This window comes from Nanorana parkeri, unplaced genomic scaffold (assembly GCF_000935625.1).
Source record: "Nanorana parkeri isolate BGI_ZX_2015 unplaced genomic scaffold, ASM93562v1 scaffold254, whole genome shotgun sequence".
Taxonomy (NCBI): Eukaryota; Metazoa; Chordata; class Amphibia; order Anura; family Dicroglossidae; genus Nanorana; species Nanorana parkeri.
This window is the reverse complement of record NW_017306522.1, coordinates 668,617-694,437: the sequence shown is the minus strand read 5'-3', so window position 1 is coordinate 694,437 and position 25,821 is coordinate 668,617. Positions and strand designations below refer to the sequence as shown.

Sequence of the window (25,821 nt, the reverse complement as noted above, 5' to 3'; positions counted from 1 at the left end):
ATATATGGGAATCTATGGTAGAAACTCCCCTGATAAAGAAATGCATCTGTTTCTAAAAACAAATCTGAAAGATTCACACAGCCATGAAGCCTTACATAGAAATAATGAGCTGTGGGCTATAACTCACTGTATAGTATTCCTTTCTGAGTAAGAGTAATCAGTTTAAAGGAGAATTATTGGGTGAGTGGAAAACACTCATCCCCTTAATTCAAGCTGACCTGTGACACTGAAGCTGTCACAGGTCGGCTCTATTGATCGGGATGTCAGCGAACACATACTGCCAATCCCTGACTTCCCGATCCTCTCACTGCAGCTCCTTGTCAGTCATCACTCCCTCAGGGATTCCCCCCCCCCCCTCTCTGTTTGTCCAGTGCTGACTGGTGGGATGGACAGGGGAGGGCACAGCTGGCTCTGCCTCTACATAGGCAAAGCCAGCTGTCAATCAGCCAGCGGGGTAGATCCTGACAGTATTGTTGGGATCTGTCCCAGCTGGGGCATGGCTCTGCACTCTCAGTATATAGCAGGCAATAGCCTGCTACTGTATATACTGAATTTTGAGTCACCGGAAGGCATCAGCATATGTCCTCCCGTGACCCTGAAGAGAACTATGGCCATTGGCATAGTTCTTGTTTAAAGTTGAACCCAAGGCACCGATAAAGTTTACCATTTAATCTTGGTATGTATTTATTAAGAAAATAAGTCAATAAAAAGTATGGGTACCTGTAATTGATTTTGAATTGGTCACCCATAATTTCCTGCACTTCAGGGCTCAGCCTGAGAGAGGGAGAACCAGGTCTGTGCTAAGTCATTTACCAGGCCATTAATACAAGGCCACATACATGTGGGGAGATATAGTATGTGTCTGGTTGTTCCTGGTGTTGGAGGTTCAGGACAACCCTGTGATATTTTGTTGATAATTTACATGCACAGTAATTCTGTGGAATTTGCCAACAACTTAGAATATTTGTGTGTATAAAAACAAGAACCCCCGGACGCCAAAGGCACTCATCTTCCTCTAAAGAACCTGACCTTTACAACCAATCCTCCAAGACCATAACTTGCAGAAAGCGGGCTGTTTATGAGCACCGTAACTCTTTATGTTTTCTATGTTTATTCTGCTTCTTACCAAACAAGCCCCGCAGCGTGCATTTGCTTTTACAACATGATGTTATGCACTCTGTAAGCAATACAAAATGCTATTAAAATACAGAAAATTATTCATTTGCTTTGACAGCCAAAACAAAATGTTATTATACTAAATGCAAATTCTCTCTCTTTACATATCTTACCCATGCTAATACTTTTATTTATCTATATCAGATTTCACAGCAGGCAAAATCCCTTCTCGAGGGAAGTTTGAACACGAAGAGGATTTATGTGAGGCTTAACAATACAGTAAAGCCCAGCTTGTGGTCCATTCTCTCTAAGCAGCCAATGGCCAATTTCAAGGCTCCTTAGGCAATACCTCAGGGCTGGTAGTTATCAGTGAGTATGAGGTCAGCATTAGGAATCAAACTTCTGGCTCTGCTCTCCCGAGACTGCTCACACCAGTCAAAATGAGTTTATTAATAGCCATCAAGTGCAAAGCTACAGGCTGACAGCAGTTGTCTTATGTAGAGCCACAGACTCAGGATAAATTAAAGCTGAAACTGCTCATGTTTCCAAAAGAACCCCTCACCTACAAATGCCAACAGATTAAAAGCATGCTAATCTGATTAAGCATGGTTGCTTATTGGGAATGTAAAGTGTGGTGGACATTTTCATCATTATTATGTAAGAGAACAAGACACACACTGCCAGATGATCCACACAGGCATACCTGATAAAGGTTAATGATCCTGCCTTGTATATAATTAGGACTATACCAGTCATTATACCTCTAAAAGGCGGCCATACACTGTACAACCATCGCAAGACCTTAGTCTTGCGATGGTTATAAAGTGATTTAAAAAACGTACGATCTGCCCATCTTGGACAGGCAGATCGTACTCTCGATCATCGCAAGCCCGCCCCCCTGAGGGGCGGGCTTACGATGACTGCAATGAGGGGCGGGCTTACGATGACTGCAAACGGGCTGTGTGCGCACACCGGCCCGTTCGGCAGTTGTCGAACCAGCAGGCCACTAACTCGCCGAGAATCGTACGATTCCCGGCGGGTTTTCTAGCCTGCTGGTTCGACGGAAGACGTGCGACCGTACAGTAGAAACGGTCGCACGCCTTCCATACACTGCATGATTCTCGTACGATTGCGGGATTTCCCACGATTCTCGTACGAGAATCCTGCAATGTATGGGCACCTTTAGTTTCTAATAAAATACAGAACTCCAGGTAGTTATAAGCTCTGTATTCATTATTCATTTATTAATTTTTTTATGCAAAAAGTGTAAGCACCCAAATTTAACTACATAACAGTCCCTAGCCGTCTACTGTACAGCACAGCTCAAACTAGGAGAGAGAGAGGCAGCACAAGGAGCTAATCAGTTGTGTCACGCATTAACGTGTGTGCAGTTGAGGTACTTGGTTGAATTTTTTATAGGAATGCACCGATACCAGTATTGGTGCCGATACTGGGCATTTACATGAGTACTCTTACTCCTGAAAATGCCCCGATACCAAAAACCGATTGGGTGCTTCAAATTTTCAAATGGAAGGGGCTGCTTAAGGTTCTGCACTTACTGGAGGCCTCAGGGCAGCCTTCTTGGGAAGCATGTGGCGCCTGTTTACAGTGCTTCTACCACCCACACATCACCCCCTGCTGAGATCCTCCACACCCTTCTTGAGACCCTCCGCCTGAGACATCAGGCCAGTACGCCAGAACAGAGCGGCACCACAGAGTATGTAGCAAATTCATAAACTATTATTCTGCATTGCTGTATAATGTATTGCTGGGATTTGTAGACCTCTATAGCCTGTGTCATTCTGCATTGCTGTATAATATATTGCTGAGATTTGTAGACCTCTATAGCTGATGGTATTATTCTGCATGGCTGCATAATGTATTGCTAAGATTTGTAGTCCTCTATAGCTGATGGTATTATTCTGCATTGCTGCATAATGTATTGAGGTGATTTGTAGTCCTCTTTAGCTGGTGGTAATATTCTGCATTGCTGTATAATGTATTGCTGAGGTTTGTAGTCCTCTATAGCTGACGGTGTTATACTACATTGCTGTATAATGTATTGCTGTGATTTGTAGTCCTCTATAGCTGGTGGTAATATTCTGCATTGCTGTATAATGTATTGCTGAGGTTTGTAGTCCTCTATAGCTGACGGTGTTATACTACATTGCTATATAATGTATTTCTGAGATTTGCAGTCCTCAATAGCTGGTGGTATTTTGCATTGCTGTATAATGTATTGCTGAGATTTGTAGTCCTCTATAGCTGGTGGCATTCTGCATTGCTATATAATGTATTGCTGAGAATTGTAGTCCCTCTACAGTTTGGAGTCAGTAGCAGAACTACCAGGGTCACAGCGGTTGCAGCTGCAACCAGGCCCTAGTGCTCCACCACTGCCCTAAAATCATTAGTCTGTATCACATGACACTAAAAAACTGGCATCGGCGAGAACTTGAAGAAAAGTATCGGTACTTGTACTCGGTCTGGAAAAAATGGTATTGGTGCATTCCTCATTTTTAAGACTTAACTCCTGAGTTTAGTGTCGCTTTAAGGCAGCCCATTCACTTTGAACGGATTGCCAACAGACAGGAAAAAAAACAAAAAAGGACATGCAGGATTTTTTTCCACAGCACACCACAACACATGGCAGTGTGCTACTGTGCGCTGTGATGCATCTGTGTTGCTGTTGGCGAGTTTCCTTAAAGTGTATTTTCACTTTTGCAGTTAAATTTGCAAAAACCGCTCTATATGTGTGTTATGTGTTCCTATTCACGTAAAATAACCTTTTCAAAAAAATGTCTTACCTTTTAGATGTTTTGTTAAAGGAGAACTATGAGGTGAGTGCTTTTCACTCACCTCATAGTTCTAGCCGACCTGTGACAATGAGACTGTCACAGGTCGGCTCAGTAGATCGGGAGGTGAGCGAACACAGAGAGCCGTGACAGGGGGAGGGGCTGGATTCCCCTCTCCCCGCTCCGATCTGCCAGCGCTGACTGGCGGAACGGGAGGGGGCGGGTACAGCTGGCTCTGCCTCTAGATAGTCAGAGCCAGCTGTAACTCACCAGCTGGGCGGATCCCGTCATCTACGTCAGGATCCGCTCCGGCGTCTCAGTATTCCGCGAGCTGTAGCTCGCGGTATACTGAGCTTAGGGTAACGGGAGGACGCTAGTTTGTGTCCTCCCGTTACCCTAAGGAGAACTATGGGGAAAAACACTGACCCCATAGTTCTCCTTTAAATCAGGCAAGATGGTTTTATTAGCCCTTTCACAGTGGTCTGTCCTTATATAAAGACTTGGGACTTAAATTTGAGGATTGTGTTTATCTGATAAGCTTCATTAGCATACAATGGGCCAGCCACCTCTGAACAGACAAGACTCCTGACCTGTTAGAGCCCCTCCTAACATCTCAAAGAAATAGGACCTAGAAGAAATTGAGCCCCTAAAATCCAAACCCAAGTAAAAACAATTTAAACTGCAAGAAGCATGTTTAAATTGGTTTAGGTTATGCTATGTGAATGGTAACATGTAACAAATATAAAGCAGGTGTTATCCCATCCCTCCCCCTGTCACGGCAGAGAGCCGTGACAGGATCGAGAGGTGAGCGAACCTGGTATGTGTTCGCTCACCTCCCGATCTACTGAGCCGACCTGTGACAGTCTCATTGTCACAGGTCGGCTAGAACTATGAGGTGAGTGGAAATCACTTATCTCATAGTTCTCCTTTAAATCTCCCTCTGGGGAAAAGTTGTCCCTGGGACAGTGAGTAAAGGAAAATCTCCCTAACATAACCACAAGCAGTAGCAAAACCTGACAGGCGTCCTTATCCTTTCCCAAAGCTAAAATTTAAAAAAAATATTGCTATTTACACTGTGAAGCATCATTATGAGCCTGTAACAAACTTTCCAGACTGATTTCAAAGCTTTCTGTAGGTACAAACATTTTCTATAGATCAATTAGAGCATAACTCCACGATTTATACTTTAATGGATTACAAGTTCTTCCATCTTTTACATTCTTTTCTTATAACCTAACACATTGTAAGCTAATCCAATTTTTGTATTACTCTCTTTTAAAAGAGAAGTATGAGGCGAGTGATTTCCACTCACCTCATAGTTAGAGCCGACCTGTGACAAAGAAGCTGTTACAGGTCGCCTCTATAGATCGGAAAGTGAGCAGAAACATGCCGCCGATCCGCTCACTTCTCAATCGTCTTCCTGCAGTGAGCGGTGACCGCCAGTCACCGCTCCCCGCAGGGATTCCCCCCTCTACTCCCCGATCCTCCAGCGGTGAGTGGAGGAACGAACAGGGGAGGGGGCGGGCACAGCTGGCTCTGCCTCTAGATAGGCAGAGCCAGCTGTCACTCACGCAGCTGGGTGGATCCCAACAGTATTGCCGTGATCTGTCCTGGCTGTGGTGCTCTCAGTATATCGCGGGCAATAGCGAGCTATATACTGAGCTTGGGTCACGGGAGGAGGTTAGTATATGTCCTCCCGTGACCCTAAAGAGAACTATGGGGAAAAACATTCACCCCATAGTTCTCTTTTAACCTGATAGAATGTAAGGTCTTCCACCTTCTGTATACTCCCTTATACCTCAATATACTGTAAGCTCTTCCAACTTTTGCATTTCTCCCTTATAGACTGTAATCTCGTTCAACTTTCGTATTCCTCCCTTTTATCGTAATTAATTGTAAGTTATTCTACTGTCTGTATCCTCCTTTAAAACATAACAGCTTGTAAGCTCTTCCAAATTCTGTATACCTCCCATAAGCACTAATAAATAAATCAGTTTTTAATTCTTCTACCATCTGTATCCTTCCTTATAGATTGTTCGCTCTTCCATCGTTTGTAAAGAACCTTATACCCAAACAGACCATAAACTCTTCCCCTTTTTGTAATCCTCCCTTATACCCCTAAGCACTCATTCACAAAATAACACAATACACTGCAATGCAAGTGTTTTCAGGCGTTGAGACAGACTGTGTTAGAAATCCCATTCAAAATACATAAAAAAATAGGTTCTGAACGACTTTCTTTCAGCACAGAGCAACGCACCACGCATCTACAGTGCATCACAGAATGCATGAGTCCTAAAATAAACTTTAAATTTTGTTTTTTTTGTCAAGACCATATTAAATTAATTAAGAGATTTTGCATAAAACTACTTTAAAGTCCTTCAAGGCAAATTTTCTAACCTTCATTTAAATTTTTAAAGTTTGTTGATGTTTTGTTGAGGTTTGACCATAGTTCTCTTTTAAATGTAGTGGCTGCATTAGATTTCTTTTCAGGCTTTTTGTTTTCCCTATTCTCACCTGGTGATCTGGTCAGTAACACACTTCCTATTTTAGGGTGGCTCCACTTCATGGCAGAGCAACAGAGCCACCCTTGGACAGCACCGTGTCATGCAGTGGGAAGGGTAGTGTTAGATGGATGAGCAGATTTCGATGGACATGACTTGCTTTTGGGTTTAGATACAATTGAAGACAGCAATAAGAATGCTTCAGTTTGCCTTCCTGCTAACTTCCTTTTCCACTACTCTAGTTGCTCACCTCTCTGGCTGCTGACCGTGACAGTGATGTCAAAACACAGCAGTAATGGCTGGCAGCAAAGCCAACTATTTAGTGGCTCCAGTGGAACATAAAATTGTCTATATGGTGAGGACCAGGCCACTGTACACCCACTGGGACTGAGGCAGTTGCCTAGGTCATCTTATTGGTGATCAGGCCTTGGTAGGTGGGCTTAAGGCCTCATGCACACACAAGGCAAGCAAAATTGTATATTGTATATACGCGCGTATGTGCATATATACGTGCACTATTTGCATTCCCAGAATGCATCATTCCTAATAGAAATTTTTATGAACTGTACGCATATATGCGCATAAACATGCGTATGCACGTAAAATACGCTGTCCAGACGCATCTCCGTTCCATTCTGTTTTTGCGCATGCTTACGCTACGCAAATATACGGCTCCATACGCAGCTATGTGTATGGAGCCATTTATTTGCATAGGTTGCATATAGTACGTGCGGCAGTGTGAATGAGGCCTCAATCAGCATCTTAACATGTCAGAACGTGTTGTCTATACAGGCAGTCCCCGGGTTACAAACAAGATAGGGACTGTAGGTTTGTTCTTAAGTAAAATTTGGATGTAAATTGGAACGGGTACATTTTTTAAGTATAACTCCAGCCCCCAAATAGTTTTTTTTAGTTTTGGATAGCATAGGGAAAGGTTAACCCCTGTAAAGTTTGTTTTGCTGTGTGTGCCCCTGCTCGGAAGATTTCACTGCACTTTCTGTCCCTGTGACAATTGGATTTTGAACATTTTGGCTTGTCGTGGAAACAAGGATTGGTGATAAAGCTTCAGTGGAGACACCTTTTTCCCATGATAACTTTTACAGGAGTGAATTTCCCTTCCTAGGGGGTAGTTTTTCTCTCACTTCCGGCTGTCTCAAGGACAGGAAGTGAGATTAAATCTTTCTAATGAGGATACAGATAGCAGTAAAAACCTCACAGGGACCAGGAAGAAGAGGCGGGCACCCTTCGTCTGCACGTCTAACAAGAGCCAACTTCCTGTAATGTACGTACAGTACTACGAACCAGACCCCAAAAAGGCAAGCACTCCTCATCGGCACGAGCACGGTGGCATTACAACTACTGAAATGCCGTGTGGTACACTTTGGCTGCAGCCTGGGACCCCCTGCTGTATAGTAATAGCCCCCGTTTGTAAGTAGGAGTCATATGTAAGTTGGATGTTAGTAACTCGGGGACTTCTTGTACATAGAAAGCCCAGAAGCCATACATAGCTGGTTAACTGTCTCTGATATAAATCTGCAAGGCTACCTGCATATTTGATAAACTAAACCAGGGGTCGGCAACCCCCGGCACGCGTGCCCAGCCTGGCACGTGAGACCTTGACAGCTGGCACGCGTTGTGTGTGCACTAGTTATTAAATGTTTTCACTAATAGATGTGCTGCTAATGGCAAGGTAAACACATTAAAAAAAATTGTGAGTTTAACTTACTATTAGCAGTACAGCTATGAGTGGAAAAATTGAAATGTATCTAACACTATGGCGTGCTATTGTTCACTGGCACCCGGTTTTCCGATGGTTTCAAAAATGGCACTTGGTGTGTAAAAGGTTGCTGACCCCTGAACTAAACATTCAACATTTTCTTAGCAGAAACCACAGCCTCTTGTTTTATCATAATGAATAATTCATTTATAAATTACGTCTTGAATAAAAGAAAACGTGAAATGCTTTCTACAGATGTTAACAGGCTATAGGACTGCAATAGAAATTACCTGATCTTTGATTAATGTCAGGACATAACTGTAAACTGCTAGGGGGAATAAAGGCACAGCTATATTTGGAACAACTAATACTTTTCTACACAATGATCCCAATCAAGGTCCGCGAGTTAAGTACAGTTACTTCTAATGCTAATTCAATGCAAACTCGATGCACTGTATAAAAGGAAGACAGAAAAACAAGTCAACTGCACACGACAAAACACTCAGTGTGGAACTCTAATACAGTAGGAGTCCCATACTGAATACTGCAAGGCCATGGGATCAAATATTTGCCTACATTCACTGTTATATGAGGAAAATGAAAACATCAAAATCTAAAACATACAAAACCATACGTTCTGCAACTCAAAAGACTACAAGCTAATGTACTCTGCTATGTTCTATCTATATGTAAATGACCTGCTACCTTGCAGAAATGTTAAATAATGAAAATTACATAGTTCCCTGGTGACCTCACACATCTAAACAAAGCTTGTCCTAAAAATGAATCTGTCCCCTCTGCCCTTTTTTTCCATTTCTGCGGCTTAATATTGTGGCCAAAACTGTGTGCTTTACTCATCAGTATTACCACAAAACAGTGTTTAAACCCAACTCCAGCTTCTGTAAATAGAACATGCATCACTTCCCTAATAGCTGTAAACATTTTATTTTTTTCACTCACCATAAAATCCTTTTCTTGGAGTCAATTGAGACACAAAGGAAGTCCTAAACCTTGGAGTTAAACTGTCACCTACAGGAGAACTGGATACTGGCAAACCTGCCATGAGTGCAGGAGAGCTAGTACTGGGGCCAGCGTCTTGGTGAACATCTGAAGTGCAAGAGGCTAATGGTCAGGGCCAAAACCTAGTATTGTAGGGGGCCTGCAGTAAAGCGTAGGAAATTCTGATTTGCAGGAAAGAATTGGAAATATACTGTAAGTAAGTGTCCTTGCTAGAAAGTCTCCCTGGTAAAGAGAGGCGATGACAGACTTGGTGGATTCCATGCAGAATTTCTGAGCTTGAATGGAGACATACAGAGTGGAATTTATCAAAACTGGAGCAGAGAGAAACTGGAGCAGTTGCCCATGGCAACCAATCAGCTTCTCTCTTCAGTTTGTTCAGTTAGGATTTGGAAATGAAAGAGAGAAGCTGATTGGTTGCCATGCACATCTGCTCCAGTTTTTGATAAATTCCCGTCTCAGTGTTTTGAGATCCAAGATGGGACAGATGCCCTATCTGGGTTTGGAAAATGAAAACAGGTTTGAGTAAGAACCTTGTCACTTCTCTGCCACAGGAACTGGGGAAATTACACTTTGCTACAGAAGACCCGAGAGTGCTCGATGGAGATCTGCTAATCTGTGCGGTGATACAGGAATGTAGAACGTGAGAAACCAAGCAGGGCTGATAGAACGAAACTCCGCTTTATTGCTCTTGGAAACCACCTCCAGTACCCAAGCATCTAAGATGCAAGCTATCCAATTTCCACAAAGGATAACAAACAACCCCATGCACCTTCAATGCGCGTCCAACGTTTTTTAGATGCGGTTTCCACTGTTCAACTATTTAACCAAAGTGTCCTCTACATTTATACTAACAGGAGATGAGACAGGAAACCTCCAACAGCCCATCACAACTATAGCTCAACGCAACCACTTGCTCGAAAACATTCTATGACCAAGCAATCAACCACAGTCATGGCAAAATCCCTTGTAAGGAGCTTAGACCAGTCAGCTATGGTTTAGAAAGACAAGGTCACAGCTAAGATCGGATGAAAAGCAAGGCCTACAAGAAAGCACTAGGCTCTAGAGAGGGCTTCCAGCCAGTTATCAGTTGGGTCCTTAAAGGTAGGGTCATCCTCCAGTGGAATGGTGGTCACTTTGTTAAGGCGGAACACTGCAGGATCCACAGTGGCGGCAGATTATTTTTTAACAAAGTCCTCTTTAAACGGATACAAGGCTAATAAGTGCTTGAGGAGAGCGATCATCTTATCAGGGTGTTTCCAGTCTCTGTAGAGGAATACTTGGGACAGTGGGTGCACAGGTAAAGTGTTTGCAGCTTTTGGGGCCCTAAAGACCCCCAAGAAAGGAAGCAGCACTGGTAGCAACAACAGGCTGATCCTCTAGTTTCAGAGGGGTGCGCACCACATCAATAATAGCCAAAACTGTCTCTTTTAATTTGGGAGTAATGGCAGGTGACTATGACTAATCAGAGGCAAGCTTGTCCGATAAGGACACGAGCAACTCAGAATCAGACAAACTTTCAGCGAATGAAGACTCAGAGACCCAGGACAGATCAGATACAGACTTGCGACTTCTGCCGTTAGAGTAAGCAACCGATTGGGTGATTTTTCTACAGTCATGTAAGACCTTAAGTCTTGCATGACTGTAGTATAAACCTTAGCCAGGAGGGCGGAGGAGCTTGTCATACCTGACAAAGCTAGTGAAAGCTCTGAAGATGGGAGAAGCGGAGGCTAACGCTATTCTAGGATGCAGATGTTGGCCAAATCAATGGGGGCCCTGCAAACAGCACCAGAGCCGTTAGTACAGTATGAGATGGGGGAGCACCTGGTACAGTGGTACTGCCTTTTTTTGTGTTTGCCAACATACAATCCAGCTGTATGCGTCAGTATAGCTCGAAGATGTAGGACTTCCTGTGTCCCTCAATAGACAAGAAAGAAAAGCCATTACTACAAACTACTAAGAGCATAAAGTGGCCAGCTCTAAATGCACCATGACAAATAATAAGATTTACAAATTATTCCCTGCAAAGTCAAGAGTTGACATGCTGTCTTTTCAAGCACCACTTCCCTGAGACACGTGCAACATAAATCACTAGTCAAGGCCAAAAAAAAAAAGATAGAAAATTCATCTGAGCCCTTTAACATGCTCCCACTCACATAAGGTGACATAATGCAAGGTGGAATCAATTTAGATTTCCCACAGTGAAGGCTACAAAGCTGTGGAATATAAAGCAGCTAAGATTCAGTGTCATGTACCACAAAGAGGACAATAACTAGAAATGAAAAATAAAGTCTATAGTGTGCAAATGCAGCAAAACATATAATAAGAATCATGAAACCAACATACAAGTGTCATGTAAAACATTAGACAAGGCTAAAAAGAAGGTCAGCTAAACTCTAACATGCATCGTGCTTGAAGAGAAAAAAAAAAAAAAGGTTAGAGAAGGTTGAATCATTCTACATGTCCCATAGTGAAGGCTACAAAGCTGTAGAATGTAAAGCAGCTCTTTACTCAGTGCCATGTACCACAAAGAAGACAATAACTAGCAAATAGAAATAACATCTGAAGCATGCCAATGCAGCACATAATAAGCAGAAACAGACTGAAGTTTTAACAGAAAACAAAATACAGTAAACTCCCCATTACCCGGTGTACTGTCGAAAGCGCCGACCCGTCGTGATCTCCGACTGGTGACTCGCTAATAGCCGATTTAGACCAGACGGCGCTAGTACGCATGCACCAGCGGTGCCAGCATTAGAATCCTAATCGGGTCCATGCGTCTGTGCGGCTTCGCAATCCCCATCAACTTCTACGACCCCCGTCAGTGAGCCTGAGCGGTCACCCAAAAGCGCGCTCAGCCGGAGGCAAAACATGTAATCTCTTAGCATGTTCTACCAACCGATGGGAGCATGGGCACACTAGCGGTATTTAGAGGACTTGATTCTGCTGTTCGGTGACCTCACAGGCGCACTGATAGGGGTTGGAGATAGGGATTGTGAAGCCACGCAGGCGTAGTGACGGGAGTTTGATACCCCGCTGAGGATTCTGACAGCGGCATGAGCACCAGCGCCATCTGGTCCAGATCTCTTACTGGCAAGTCACCGGGGCGTGACGTCACCAGTCGGAGATCCCGACAGGTCAGAGCTTTCAACAGAACACCAGCATTCAAGCAACCGGCGGAAAAAAAAAATCGAAGACATAATATGTCCTCAATGTTTTTTTGCCGGTGGCTTGATCCACACTAAAAAAATTGTCGGTTGCTTGGTGCACAGTAGACTAAAAAATTGCACCAGCCGGGAGCAGTATTGAAACAATGGGGAGAAATAGACTGCTATTGGCTATTCCGAATTGAATAGCTAATAGCAGGCTGGCTATCGTGCCCTCCCTCTAGCAGAGGAGCAGACCTGAGAGACAACTTTCTTTCTCAGGTCAGCTGCTCTGCTCAGTAGGTGAGGTTTCAAGTGCCAGCCTGCTATTGGCTGTAACAGTTTGAAATAGCCAATAGAAGGCTGGCTATTAAAATCCCGCCCACCAAGCAGTCACCCGGCACCTACGGATCCCCGTGGGTGCTGGATAACTGGGAGTTTACTGTATAGCTATGAACTATCAAGAGAAATAAGAAAGGTAATGTGAAAGCCTACAAATTAATGAGTTCCACTACATATTTTTGAACTATAAACAAAATAAATTTTTGGTATCCCCACACAACTAAGTAGCCACCCCAATAAAGGACACACCACTACAAAACAGCATAGGACAGGAGTGTAAACACAATACATGATAACTATAAACACAACCCCACCCCATGTCAAACGTTATGTGTATATTCTTCAACAATGCACAAAATCTTGATTAAACATATAATGTATATACACTGACTAAGCTCACTTAAAATTCAAGACAGCGCCCACTCGAAAAATATTGCAATTTTGCTCTATAGTACAACCACTTTTTTTTAAATTCCCAGGTAACAGGGAGATCCTGTGCCTCCAATTAAAAGAGCCTTGGGATTACAAGTGGGACTGTTTTTGAGGATTAACCTAAGTAGTGTTCGGAGCTTCAACATATAGACTAACCAATGTACACACACATACTTAATACATTTTATATCTGCAACATAAAAAACTAGGGATGCACCGATATATCGGCCACCGAAACATATCAGCCGCAAATGGCACTTTTGGCTAAATGGCGAAAGTGCCATTTTTGTGCTGGTACATCGGCGCATCCCTGGTTTCTTTCCTCCCCGCTGGGCGCTGCTCTATGTCACAGCGGGGAGGAGAGAAAGTGGGACAGCCGGCCGAACGCTGCGTGAGGAGAGCGCTGTGAGCGGCCGGCGTCTCTCCTCCCACACCGCCCAGCCTCCTATCACAGTCCGGCAGAGCGGTGTGTGGATGGAGACAGCGCTGTCACAGGAGGCTGAGCTTTCCTCCCTGCTCCATTTGCTCAGCCTCCTATGACAACGTGTCAGAAAGGAGAGACTATGCAAACAATATAGTACACATACCATGTCCTCAAAGATAATTGAGGACATGGTATGTGTACTATATCCTCAATTATGAATGCATGGGAAGTGATCTACATCACCTCCTGTTCATTCATAATTGTTGTTGTAGTAAACATACTCTGTCCTCATGTTATCAATAAACAGGAACACTCAGTATAGAGGATTCCTGTTCATTGATAACAGAGGATACAGAAAAAGAGATTGAGGACTTTGTGTCCTCAATCCCTTTTTCTATTTTAAAAGGGAAATATCAGGGGTCTGTTTAGACCCCTAATATTTCCCCAAAGCCCCTAAAAGTAAAATATTTTTTTTTTAAAGTTTATAAAAAATAAAAATAAAATAATTTTTAAAAATGTGAAAAATTCAAATAAAAAACATTTTCGGTTTCCGTTTCGGCCTTACACATTTTTTTATTTTCGATTTTGAAATTTCCATTTCGGTGCACCTCTATAAACAACAGATTAAGTGCATGTGATAACAGAGTTGTGCCTCAACAAATAAACAGCCAATAAATATACATTAAACCAATGTTTATGCTTCCTTTATTGCGCTGTCCTTTCCATTAAAAAAAGATAATTCTTTGTGCAAATGCATGGACTCCTTTATAACTTTTGTGTAATCTCAAAAATATTTGTGAATTGTGTCACCTCTGTGCTCCCCCTTCTTAGGGTTGGCTCACATGATATCCTTGACCTTCTAATGTTAAAAAGATCGATATGTGCTTTGTCCAATAGCAACAGATACGCCCACAATCTCACAAAGTAGCACCAGCTTGAAAGAATCCCACTGCCGTCTTCACTCCCGTCATCCGAGAGTAAGCATGCAATTTTTGTTGTGCATGATGGTTTCACTGAGCCCTTCCTACGCGTTTCATCACAAAAGACTTTCTCAGTAGTGGCTCAATAGCAGGCTTTAGCCCTGGGACTTCTTTCTAGGAAATCTGCCTCACCACAAGGGACCTTTCCCCCAACAGGCCCCTCCCTGAGAAAGGATAGCTAACACTAGACTCTTCCTTCCCTCAAAGTGGAAAACTGAAGAATCTCTTCCAAGGAAGGAGGGCTTCAAAGACCCTTCTAGAAGTGCCTACTTGTTTTATAAACACTTGGTCCAACCCAGTGATGACAAGTTTACCAGGAATCTACCACAATAGAGGACTCTTTGTACCAAACCCTGTCCCAGAACTCTGGAGCCACCTCAACAGAGCCTGGTAGGTAATGTGATACAAATTGTCCCTGGGCACAATGCGCCATAGGAGGCTCTGCAAAAATGTAAAACAAACACTACTACAAAAATACTGACAGGGAATACATCCCTACATTTATATGGTCAAGCAGATTCCCTGGTTGGGAAAAATACATTCACTCTTATCATAGTTACAGTCTCATTCTACTAAAAGGCGATAAAAACAGATGTTCTAACCTTTCTAATACTGATGCAGTACATCACCCCCACTCACATGTTCATGAAAGCTAAAACACCATAATGAGCATTTTGTAAGACAGACGATCACACCCCATTTTTTTGGTTAACCAAGGCCATAGTGTGCTAGCCTAACACAACCCTTTAAAAGCCAACCTGTATTCAAATGCCAACATAAAGCTTGGATAAATAAAGATTATTCAAAGGCCGAAATAATTCCTCATCTTGGAGAAAATGCTGCTTCAGGCTCCCTCAGGTGCTTGCCAAATGACCAAAAGCCTATGCAAGGAAAATTCAGACTAATTAAGGCAGATCTGATTACTGTATGTCATTGCGCAGCTTACCATATTATGAAATGAACATAATGCAGTAATGGATTGTTATCTATCTTACCCGAAGTCGAATCAGAGGTTTGTCTGGCTGGCGAGTATTCCCGAGACGCTCCCTTTCAGCTATATCCAGCATTGACTCTATCTGTAAGAAACCAACAGATAAGAACATACCTACTGATAGTGGTGTAATAAAAATCTAATCCATGGGGCAAACTGAAAAACTGATATGAATAATGTGATACAGAGATACATAATAGGGATCAGCATTTAAAACAGTACTATCAACATGCCCCTCTCCCCATATATTCAGAATATAATGCTGGTTTAGTCTAGGTGGGCTGTAGTAGAGAGGAATATTGCCACATACTCGCTGTTTTCTTTCTTGCCGCTTCCAGTATTAATGATAATGAGTCCCCCAAATCAGTTTCTCTTCACTCCCTCTCTTGCCGAAATCAACTTGTACATTGCAGACCAGCAACCACCGCTGGTCCTAAACTGTATTTGATGATGTTGAATGCCCAACCACATACATTAAGTTGATAATGGTCACTAACTCTTCCAAAAATTGGTGCAATGTCTATCAGTTCATTGCAAAATTACACACATCAAACAAATGACCTGGATTTGAAGGAATCGTATCATTCATATCCTATGATAAATATATATTCACAAAACTGAGTTTATCCAAAAATAATCATATGCAAAAGAAGCTGTGCCCTGATTCAGATCTTTATTACCTGCTAATCCAATAAAATACCATATTTGCAAAAAGCTAATTATAAACATCATCCCCCTAATACCACACCATATGGCCATGGGTAAAGATGGATATCAATAGGATGCCCCATAGAGAATATTGCACATCGGAAATATCAAAATACTGTTGGATACACACTGACTAAGTATAAAAATCACTTATAAAAATGTGAAGCTGACCAATTTGTACAGATGCTCTCTACAAGTCTTTAAAAGAATGTCAAGCACTCATCTAACTGAATCTTATAAAACATATTTATTGATTATCTCATGAAAACCATGCTTGAACGATCATTATGAGTGGGCCATGATTATAAATAGAATTACACAACCCCAATAATAGGAGGAAATACAGAGGCTTTATGAGGGAGATGCAGAAACTCTAGGACAGTTTTCTGTCTGATGTTATCATGACAGTCAGGCAACCAGCATTTTCTGAAGGTCAGCAATGGCAGCCTCCATATAGTTGTATAACTGGAAGGAAGGAATTTTCCTTAAAATTAACTATTTTATGTAACCAGAATGTTGGATCGTTTTACCTTTTTTCATTTAAAAATGTATGGGCATCACAATCTACAGGTCACATCTACACAAAGCTGGTTACAATATCCAGCCACCTATTCAAATTGATTCTTACATTTGCCCAAATACAGTTTTTCATTATATACACCGTACTCTGCAAAGGTTTTAGGCAGGCGTGCAAAAATGCTGTAAAGTAAGAATAATATCAGAAATAAAAGTGTTAATATTTTATTTTTATGTATTAACAAAATGGAAGTTAAATACACAGAAGAGAAATCCAAATAAATCAATATTTGGTGTGACCATCCTTTGCCTTCTTCTAGGTACACTTGTACACAGTTTTTGAAGGAACTCGGCAGGTAGGTTGTTCCAAACATCTTGGAGACTAACCACAGATCTTCTGTGGATGTTGGCTGCCTCAAATCTTTATGTTTCTTCATGTAATCCCAGACAGACTCGATGATGTTGCGATCAGGGCTCTGTGGGGGCCAAACCATCACTTTCAGGACTCCTTGTTCTTCCTTACGCTGAAGATAGTTCTTAATGACATAGGCTGTATGTTTGGGATCGTTGTCCTGCTGCAGAATACATTTGGTGCCAATCACACTCCTCCCTGATGGTATGGAAGATGGATAAGTATCTGCTTTTATTTCTCAGCATTGATGACACCATTGATCCTGACCAAATCTCCAAGTCCACTGGCAGAAATGCAGCCCCAGACTTGAAAGGAACCTCCACCATGCTTCAATGTTGCCTGTAGACTTTCATTAAAGGAGAACTATGGGGTCAGGGCTTTTCCGCATAGTTGTCCTAAGGGTAACGGGAGGACACAAACTAGCGTCCTCCCGTCACCCTAAGCTCAGCATGGCTACAGCTCGCGGTATACTGAGACGCCGCAGCCGGGACGGATACCGACATAACTGTCGAGATCCACCCAGCTGCGGGATTGACAGCTGGCTCTGCCTATCTAGAGGCAGAGCCAGCTGTGCCCGCTCCCTCACCCGTCCGTTTCGCCAGTCAGCGCTGGAGGATCGGACAGGGGAGGGGGGGAATCCATGCAGGGAGCCGTGACAGTCACGGCTCTCTGCAGGGATAGATCACTTCCCAATCTATTGAGCCGACATGTGACAGTATCATTGTCACAGGTCGGCTAGAACTATGAGGCTGAGTGATTTTCACTCGCCTCATAATTATCCTTTAATGTACCTCTCCAGCCCTTCAGCGAACAAACTACCTTCTGCTACAGCCAAATATTTCAAATTTTGACTCATCGGTCCAGAGCACCTGCTGCCATTTTTCTTGCGGCCAAAAAGCCATACCTCCGACGTGGAAACAAGGCGAAGCGACTTGAATAAAAGCATATAGATGAAAGTAGTCACTCGCACTCCATGATATTAAATCAATGCTGTTTATTGACTGAGATAACACACATCTCCTTAGCCATTGCTAAGGAGATGTGTGTTATCTCAGTCAATAAACAGCATTGACTTTAATATCATGGAGTGAGAGTGACTACTTTCATCTATCTACATTTTACAGAGGCATCCGTTGTCACTACCGCACCGACCCAGTTGGATTTGGGTTTTTGTCCGGTCAGGAGTGCGATGGGACAGGACGATTAAGTTTGAATAAAAGCATAGGAACTGGTGAGGGAGAGAAAGAGAGAGTGGGAGGGAGAGAGAAGGGAAGAGAGGCAGGGAGAAAGAGGGGAAGAGACCGAGGGAGAGAGAGGGGAAGAGAGAGAGAGATGGAGGGAGAGGGGAAGAGAGAGAGAGTGGGAGAGGGGAAGAGAGAGAGGGAGGGAGAGGGGAAGAGAGAGAGGGAGGGATAATTTTTTATTTTTAAGATCAGTGGAAAACTATTTTTTGAAGGCCATTATCATTTCGGGTCTAGTATGGACAATATATCACGTACACCTCAGTTTGATCAATACTATTTAAACAGAGCTGGCTGTAGTGTTAGCTGTAGTGGTGTACAACCTAGCATTTTGTGCTCAGGGATAAAATTACAGTTTTTACCAAAAACAAAATACTTAAAAGCTACACTCATTTTTCTTTGCAAACATTACCTTCTTCAAACATCTTTCACTTTCTGCATACTAAGTTTCTAATCTGTTCTGTCATTGCTGAACATGAAGAAGGCATATAAAAAATTCATTCTCATGTGAACCTGCAGACATATACGCACCTTCTAGTGCAGTTATTTTAATGCATTTTAAAATGCAACTAGTGTAAGTACCTAAAACTGCTTCGATTGTAACCAATGTTTTAGTCTTACTGGACTGGATTTAGAAGTTTATTCGATGCTTAAAGTAGCACTTGAAAAATGTTAGTTTTTGTGTTATACTAACCAGGGGCTTGCATGCCTCTATTCAGCATCTCCCAACTAATATTATTCTCAGAGTATCTCTGTACGTGCTTCAGTATGTGTGCAGCCTTACCACATCTTCCCTTGTAATAAAACAACCTTTGTGACTCTGAACAAAGAAAAACGACAGGCATTGCTGAATGTTCTACCTACAATAAAATATATTCTGCACACGCAGGAATGGCAAGGACTGCAAAAGCAACTGTTTACATCATAACAAGCCAAAGAGACTTCAGAATGGGGAACACAGTAGAATCTGGAATGACTTTAAACTACCTTTTCTATGCAGAAGTTTTCAATGTCTTGTGTCGCTTTGGGATTGTCGGGGTTGAAAATGTCTGGGTAATCAGCCAAAACGACATCTTCGATGAAGAACTGGCGTACAGTCTGCAGAGGGATTTTCTGCATGTTCATTTTCTTATTTTTGATCCGTAATAATCCCACGTGTCTAGAAAATGAAAGGAAGGAGACAGCTCTGAGATTCTGTGCTATGGATATATTGCAACTGAAAAATGATTTATGAAAAACACAAGGCAGATTAAAGTATCCATGCAATTCCTCTTGAAATCCCCTCTAACAGGACCCATTTCTCATGTCACAGCTTACTAGCAATCCTTAGATAGCAGGTAATGAACGCGGTGTAAAAACCGACTTTACTTCCTACATTTCCCCATCGGCTGGAATTATTTATATTGTGAGGCCAGCCAGTAAAAGAAAAACAAACAGTCAAGCCAATTGGGAAAGGGGGTATACTGCCACTGAATTTGGAAAGACCTACCAACTTTTTTTTATATAACTCTGAGTTTTCACAGCTGCTCTTTAGGGGTTGCTCGAGTGCTGTAGAATGAGGGGAGGAATTTCCATCCTAGCAAATAGCTAGCACATCATTTTAAACAACTGACGGCTGACATCCAACACCACAAACTGCTCCCATGTTTGCAATAAGGCATCGATTTTGCTGCCCAGTATCCAACACCTATGTAAATGGGGAGCCTGCGTGAACCTCTTACGCTACAATATATTGACAGCACAGCTTAGCCTAAGCAGAAGCAACGTAGAAGCAGACTTTTCCTTTCCTGATTTGTACCATTTCCATTGTGACAAGTTGTTTCTCAAATCTACCCTAGGACAACAGTACATGTTGTGTATCACCTCATGAGAGAGCAGAGAAAGAAAACTATTTAAAGATCAATCCACACAAAAGTAATAACTCAGTTAGAAGTAGAGGTTTGGTATGAGTCACCTACCGGTAATGGTTTGTAACTACAGAGGCAAGATCTCTGCCAAGATCCTAGATTTGCTCCTCCCAAATTCTCCAAAATCTTAGCAACTGTTAGGTGAACTTTCCAGCATCTGTGAAAAACTAAATTGTGGGGGGATTGAACTTCTAGATTTACAAAGCTGTGTTCCAGAAGGGAAATCCACCTATTGGTGAGGTCTCAGGACAAGTTTGAGAATCATCAAAACCAAAGATAGCTGATCCTATTACGATGAGATGTTAAGAACACTTCCCAGATGACACGAAAGGGTTGCACAGTGGGCTGTGTATTAGAAAAAGGGGTGTTCAATGGGCTGGAAAAACATAGAAAGGGCTGCACAGAAGACTATGTAGCACAAGAAAGGGTACACAGTGAGCTGTAGTTTAAAGAGAGGGGTGGTCAGTGAGATGTGCTGGATAGAGATGTCCACAAAGGACTACAGAGCACAGGGAGGGGTATACAATGGGCTGAAGAGAAGAGAAACAGGAAACGCCATACAGATGCCAAGTTGTGAAGAAGAGAAAGGGGTGTTTAGTGGATGGGGAAAAAAGGGTACTGTATATGACTAGGGAGCACAGGGGTATACAGTGAGCTGTGAATTAAAAAAAAGGGGTACACAGTGGGCTGTGTGAAACAAAGAGTTGTGTATATTGAGCACAAGGAGGGGTATATGGCATGTGGAGGTGTACAGCAGGAGTAGACAGATTAATATAGAATTTAGGAGCCAGTCTGTCCAATCCAGCAGCCAGCAGGATTTTTTTTAGAAGCCAGCTCTATTGACATCAACCAGAGAAAACTTCAAAAGTTAGACGCCAGCTTTAATCTTTTTGAGGAGTATTGGTGACCTGGCTCCTTGTCCCAGGAGTCACTGTGCAGTATGTGGGGAGCCCATGCTTTACTGTGGGGAAGAGGGATATGTAGTGGGCAGTAGAACAGAGTAAGGGGTGCAGAGTGAATGTGCCGCCCCAACAGGGGCATAGAATATGAGATGCATAGCCTCAGTTAATATTAGCATTGTTTTGCAGCTGGAATTACATGAGCCCCATGTTCTTCAGGTACCTAGGTGCACCACGCACATCCAGGGATGGACTTATTTGAAGTGCCTGCAGCCTGCCAAAGAGACTATCTTTGGACTTTAAGAGTTATTGTTGTTGCATTATATGCATGTTCTTCTTTTATGTCTTTCAGATTTTCAAGACATCAAAGCAAATTGCACTGTTATTTATTTGCATAACTACCGTTGTATTATGTAGATAGTGGCATTATCATGCCAGACGGGGAGTGTGCCGCCCCAACAGGGGCATAGAATATGAGATGCATAGCCTCAGTTAATATTAGCATTGTTATATAGGTTAGAATTTATATAGTGTGATTTGCCTAACTATTTTCTCATAGCTAAATCCATGTGTTATCCTATGCTGCCATCTAGTGGCCTTTTGTTGTAACAAACATGCTTTCTGTAATTATTCCTCATGTGACGATGTATTTCCCCCTAGTGTAGCCCCTTCCTGCTTCCTGTGTGCAGTACTTCCTGTGTCATGGGCACAGTTGAAAGCCACATGTAACAAGGACACACATGTAATCTGCACAGTACGTAGGAAAGGCATCATTTTCTGACCGCACAATACTATAACCGTTCAACTGCTGTTCCTATCATCTGCTGTAACCTGATGTAGAAGAATAAACACCTTTTTTGAATGAATCGGTATTGACGAGTTCAGCTATCTGACGAGGATTGTCCGCAGTGAGTATATCTGCTTATACAGGCCAGGCATAGAGGTCTCAGCAAGGGATATATCTCGCTATCACAACGATCAAAGTCAGAATAGTGAAAGTGTGGAGCAGATAGGGAATAATGGGGTGGACTAAAGAGTGAAAGAAGTGAAGAGTATGCCCAAGCAGCTACTGACCGGAAGTGTCACAAATTAGAGGGAAAGTAAAAAGGGCCCCTTAACCCATACTGAGTAACATTCCATTCCTAATTTGTGAGACTAGTTGCTATAAACTCAACAAAAAATGTGTTTTAATGATAAAACTTACACCCACATATTGAATACTTTTAGTTTAAAGGCGTGTTTACAACAGCTAAGCCTGACTGAGAACTGCTGCTCTATAGGAGGTGTAAAAGGCTTCTGAGCCGGCTGACATTTGCGGCTCTCGTCACAGCAAGTTTTCAGTTATATTATCCCGTTTTGTTATATTTATTGTGTAGTGTTCTATTCAAAAATCTAATCTATTACAGACACCTTCTAGTCACAACAGGTTTGGCACGCAGCATGAAGTGTAAAGACGTGAGTTCTATTTTAGTTATATTAATTGCTCTGTAAAACTGAATCGGGAGTGTTTCCTGATTATAGATGTGACTATATATATGTGATCTAGAACGTCAGATGCTCCTGATCCCTGATGAAGGACGTAACCCCTGACGCTGGACGTAATGCGCATAGGGCGCAGCATTTGACGTTACATTGATCTCTACGACTGATGGCCGCAGTCATCAGAGTATGATTTTAATAAATCATACTCTGTTTGGATGGTACGCGCTATGGTGTTTGCTTTCTTTTTTTGGTCAACATGATCCTAGCATTGACACGTTATACTGAGGAGGCCTATAGATCAATAAAGATTGGAGGCTATTGCTTTCCTATTTAAGAAGTGTTGCACAGATCTGTTTGCTGGTCTGATTACACCATTGGAGGACATCTGTGAGCGATTGGAGCCGAGGACCCCTCCCCTGGTTAAGAAGGTAATTGCCTCATTTGACCTCTTGCTGGGGGTCTATCAATAAGGTGACCACCCCTATATCTGGTGTGGTGCATTTGGTGAAGGAACTAGAAATATTCATCACTATTGCTATATTTGGACATTTTTGCAGATTTATGAAGATTTAAAGACTTTACACCTGATTGATTATTTTCACTGACATTTGTTTGAGTCACAGTTTTTTATACTCTTTATATCTGATCATTGTTGTAGCTCGGCACATTTAGTTATTCATTTTTCACGTATACACACTCACAGTGGGTGTACATTCCAGTGCCTTGTAGCTGTTAGCTTGCTTATTGGCGCAGTTCATTTTCTATATTTAAAACTGAATTGTTGCAACTTAAAAAGCTCAACTCTGGGCAATCATTTTTTTAAATAGAAGAGGCATGTCTGTTCCTACTTGAATCTTGGTGTACATTGGGTATTTCTTTTATATCTGTGCAGTAATCCAGTGTGAAGCAATGCCTCTGTGCAGGAGCTTACTGTAATAAAGACAAGTCACTACTGCTCTCTCTCCTTGTGTGGGGTGACTGGTCTTTTTTCCACCCCCCTCCTGTAGTTTGCTGGGCCCCTCTCACAGCTCTGCTCTCTGCACAGGCTATGTGCAGCAGAGTGATGTTGGTGATAGTGTTAATAAATGGGTTGCCAAAGACATTTGGTGGATTTATATTATTTGTGGCTATTGAGGATTATATTTAAATAAAATTTTTTATGCATGGGGTTCACCAAGAACTGTCTCAAATCGGCACAGTGTATGGCTAACTTACGGTTCCACTTTAAAGACACTTGCGCCAACAAAAGTAAGGAGGATGGAAACTGATGCATGGCTGTATAGCCGCAGCCGGAAGTTCGTGCGCTACTGTGCATGCGCTTGTTCCAGCTTTCCAGATTGCCGGAAAACGTGTGCTAGAATGCACGCACTCACAGTGGAAAGTGTGGCACAGGAAGTGACACGTTGCGCTCTAATGGATGGTCCTATTTAAAACAGCTGGCCCAATGGATCAGTGCTGAATGGTCTTTCAGCTTGTGGTTTGTATTCCTGCTATTTGTTTGCCTGTTGCCTTGACTCGGATTGCTGCTGACCTTGATTGACCGCTGCCTACGCCTGACCTCTGCTTGTTATCTGGATTCTGCCTCTGCCTGCTCCTTCTGTACCGTGCTGACCATCTGGCTTGACCGATGGCCTGTTTGACATCGCTCCAGTTTCCACTGCTATCCTCGCTGACATCTCAGCTGCCCATCAGCCCTGCTCATCCTTACAGGGACCCAGTGGCCGGACTTCTACCAGGCACCGTGTCTGAACACCTTGGCACCCATGCTCCTCTGTCGGCTCGCTCCCTGTTCCCACTCCCAGAGGTGTGAGACAAGAGCCGCAAGGGAGGCCTCCTCAGCCAATCGGTCCTCCCCCAGGTACGTGATAATGGTTTACATTTTGTGGGCAGTGTTGCCTATCAGTATGGTACTAAGAACGATGCTTTGTCCATGTACTGCACTAATTGACCAGAATTGGCTCTTAATTTATTTATTTTTTACTTCATTCACATGTGTCTGTCTGTTATTTGCCTGTCAGTTGGAGGCGTCCTTTAATATGAGGGACTGCTCACAGCAATATTCAGTTGCAATCCTTTACCGTTATGGCCGTCATAAAATGATGAACACTGCTATAGGTATCTGCACTTTGCACACAGTCATCGCTCTTTTTATAGCCATTTTGCTATAAATGTGATTGCGCCTAATTTCTCTAATGGCCAAGCTGGAGGCGTTAAATGTTTGATTAACATGACTCAGGGTTACGCCAGCCAGACTTTGGGCAAATATGTCTGCCCATACCTCTCATAACCACTAAGTCATTTTGGCATTTTTACAGTGACTCTGAAAGGCATTATTAACACCAGTGCCTGCGCATTTGAGCTTTCCAATTAGAGTTTAAGAACTTTCATAGAATCCGCAGTACATGAATGGCCTTCTAGCCCTCGTCATCATAATTTAACACAGCAGGAGGCAAACAGCTCCTTGAAATGCAATAGATTCTGCATTTCTGTAGCACTTTAGGGAATACGTTTTCATTAGCCCTTGTCCAGTGTAGTTTACAATCTAATGAAGCCTCTCTCAGTAGGCCTTGAGGACAAAGTGCATATTTAAAACACTCACTCAGCCTGAAATACAACTTTATTAATCAGTAATAGTTTAAAGCAACCCTGTTACAGTGGTGGGCAATCTCGACTGAGCTAGTAGTGAGAAAATGAGATTGCAGAGGTAATGTTCGGTGAAAAAATGATCAGTGGAGTAAAAGATACAGGAGGCTGATCAAAAATCGTCTTTACATATGAAGTTGTTCATTTTGGCCACTCTTCTACCCCACACTACTGGGAAAAGGGGTTGTAAAAACAATTGGTTCATGCGTGTTTTTACTGACAACGGACCACCCACCTAAAACAGTGGCCACTCATGAGTATGCAAACTGTGCACAGTACATTTCAATTGGCAGGCGGCTAGATTGACTTATGCAGTCAATTAGACCGTGATGAAAATGCATGTCAACCACTCGGCATGGGACGCTGCACGGTATTGCAACACAAAAATTGCCATTACGAGCCTTAAAAAAAACAGGCATTCAGGAGGCAACAGTATTGGCTCCTGAACACCTGTAAACTGGCTGTCAACCGCCTGTCCATCTACCCATTTAACCTCCCGCCCCCCCACTACCCATCAACCTTCCGTCCACTACACTGTCAACCATCCGTCCA

The 25,821-nt window shown here is 42.7% G+C and overlaps 1 protein-coding gene across 1 annotated transcript in view; it reads right to left on the bottom strand.

Moving 5' to 3' along the window:
* MRE11A (MRE11 homolog A, double strand break repair nuclease) overlaps window positions 1-25,821 on the bottom strand; it is a 171,661-nt gene that overhangs the window by 88,266 nt on the left and 57,574 nt on the right. Inside the window, exons 8-9 of the mRNA XM_018556808.1 lie at window positions 19,326-19,497; window positions 15,466-15,546 (exon numbers count right to left, since the gene is read on the bottom strand). Coding sequence (XP_018412310.1) covers window positions 15,466-15,546; window positions 19,326-19,497 — 253 coding nt within the window. The remainder of the gene's footprint in view (window positions 1-15,465; window positions 15,547-19,325; window positions 19,498-25,821) is intronic.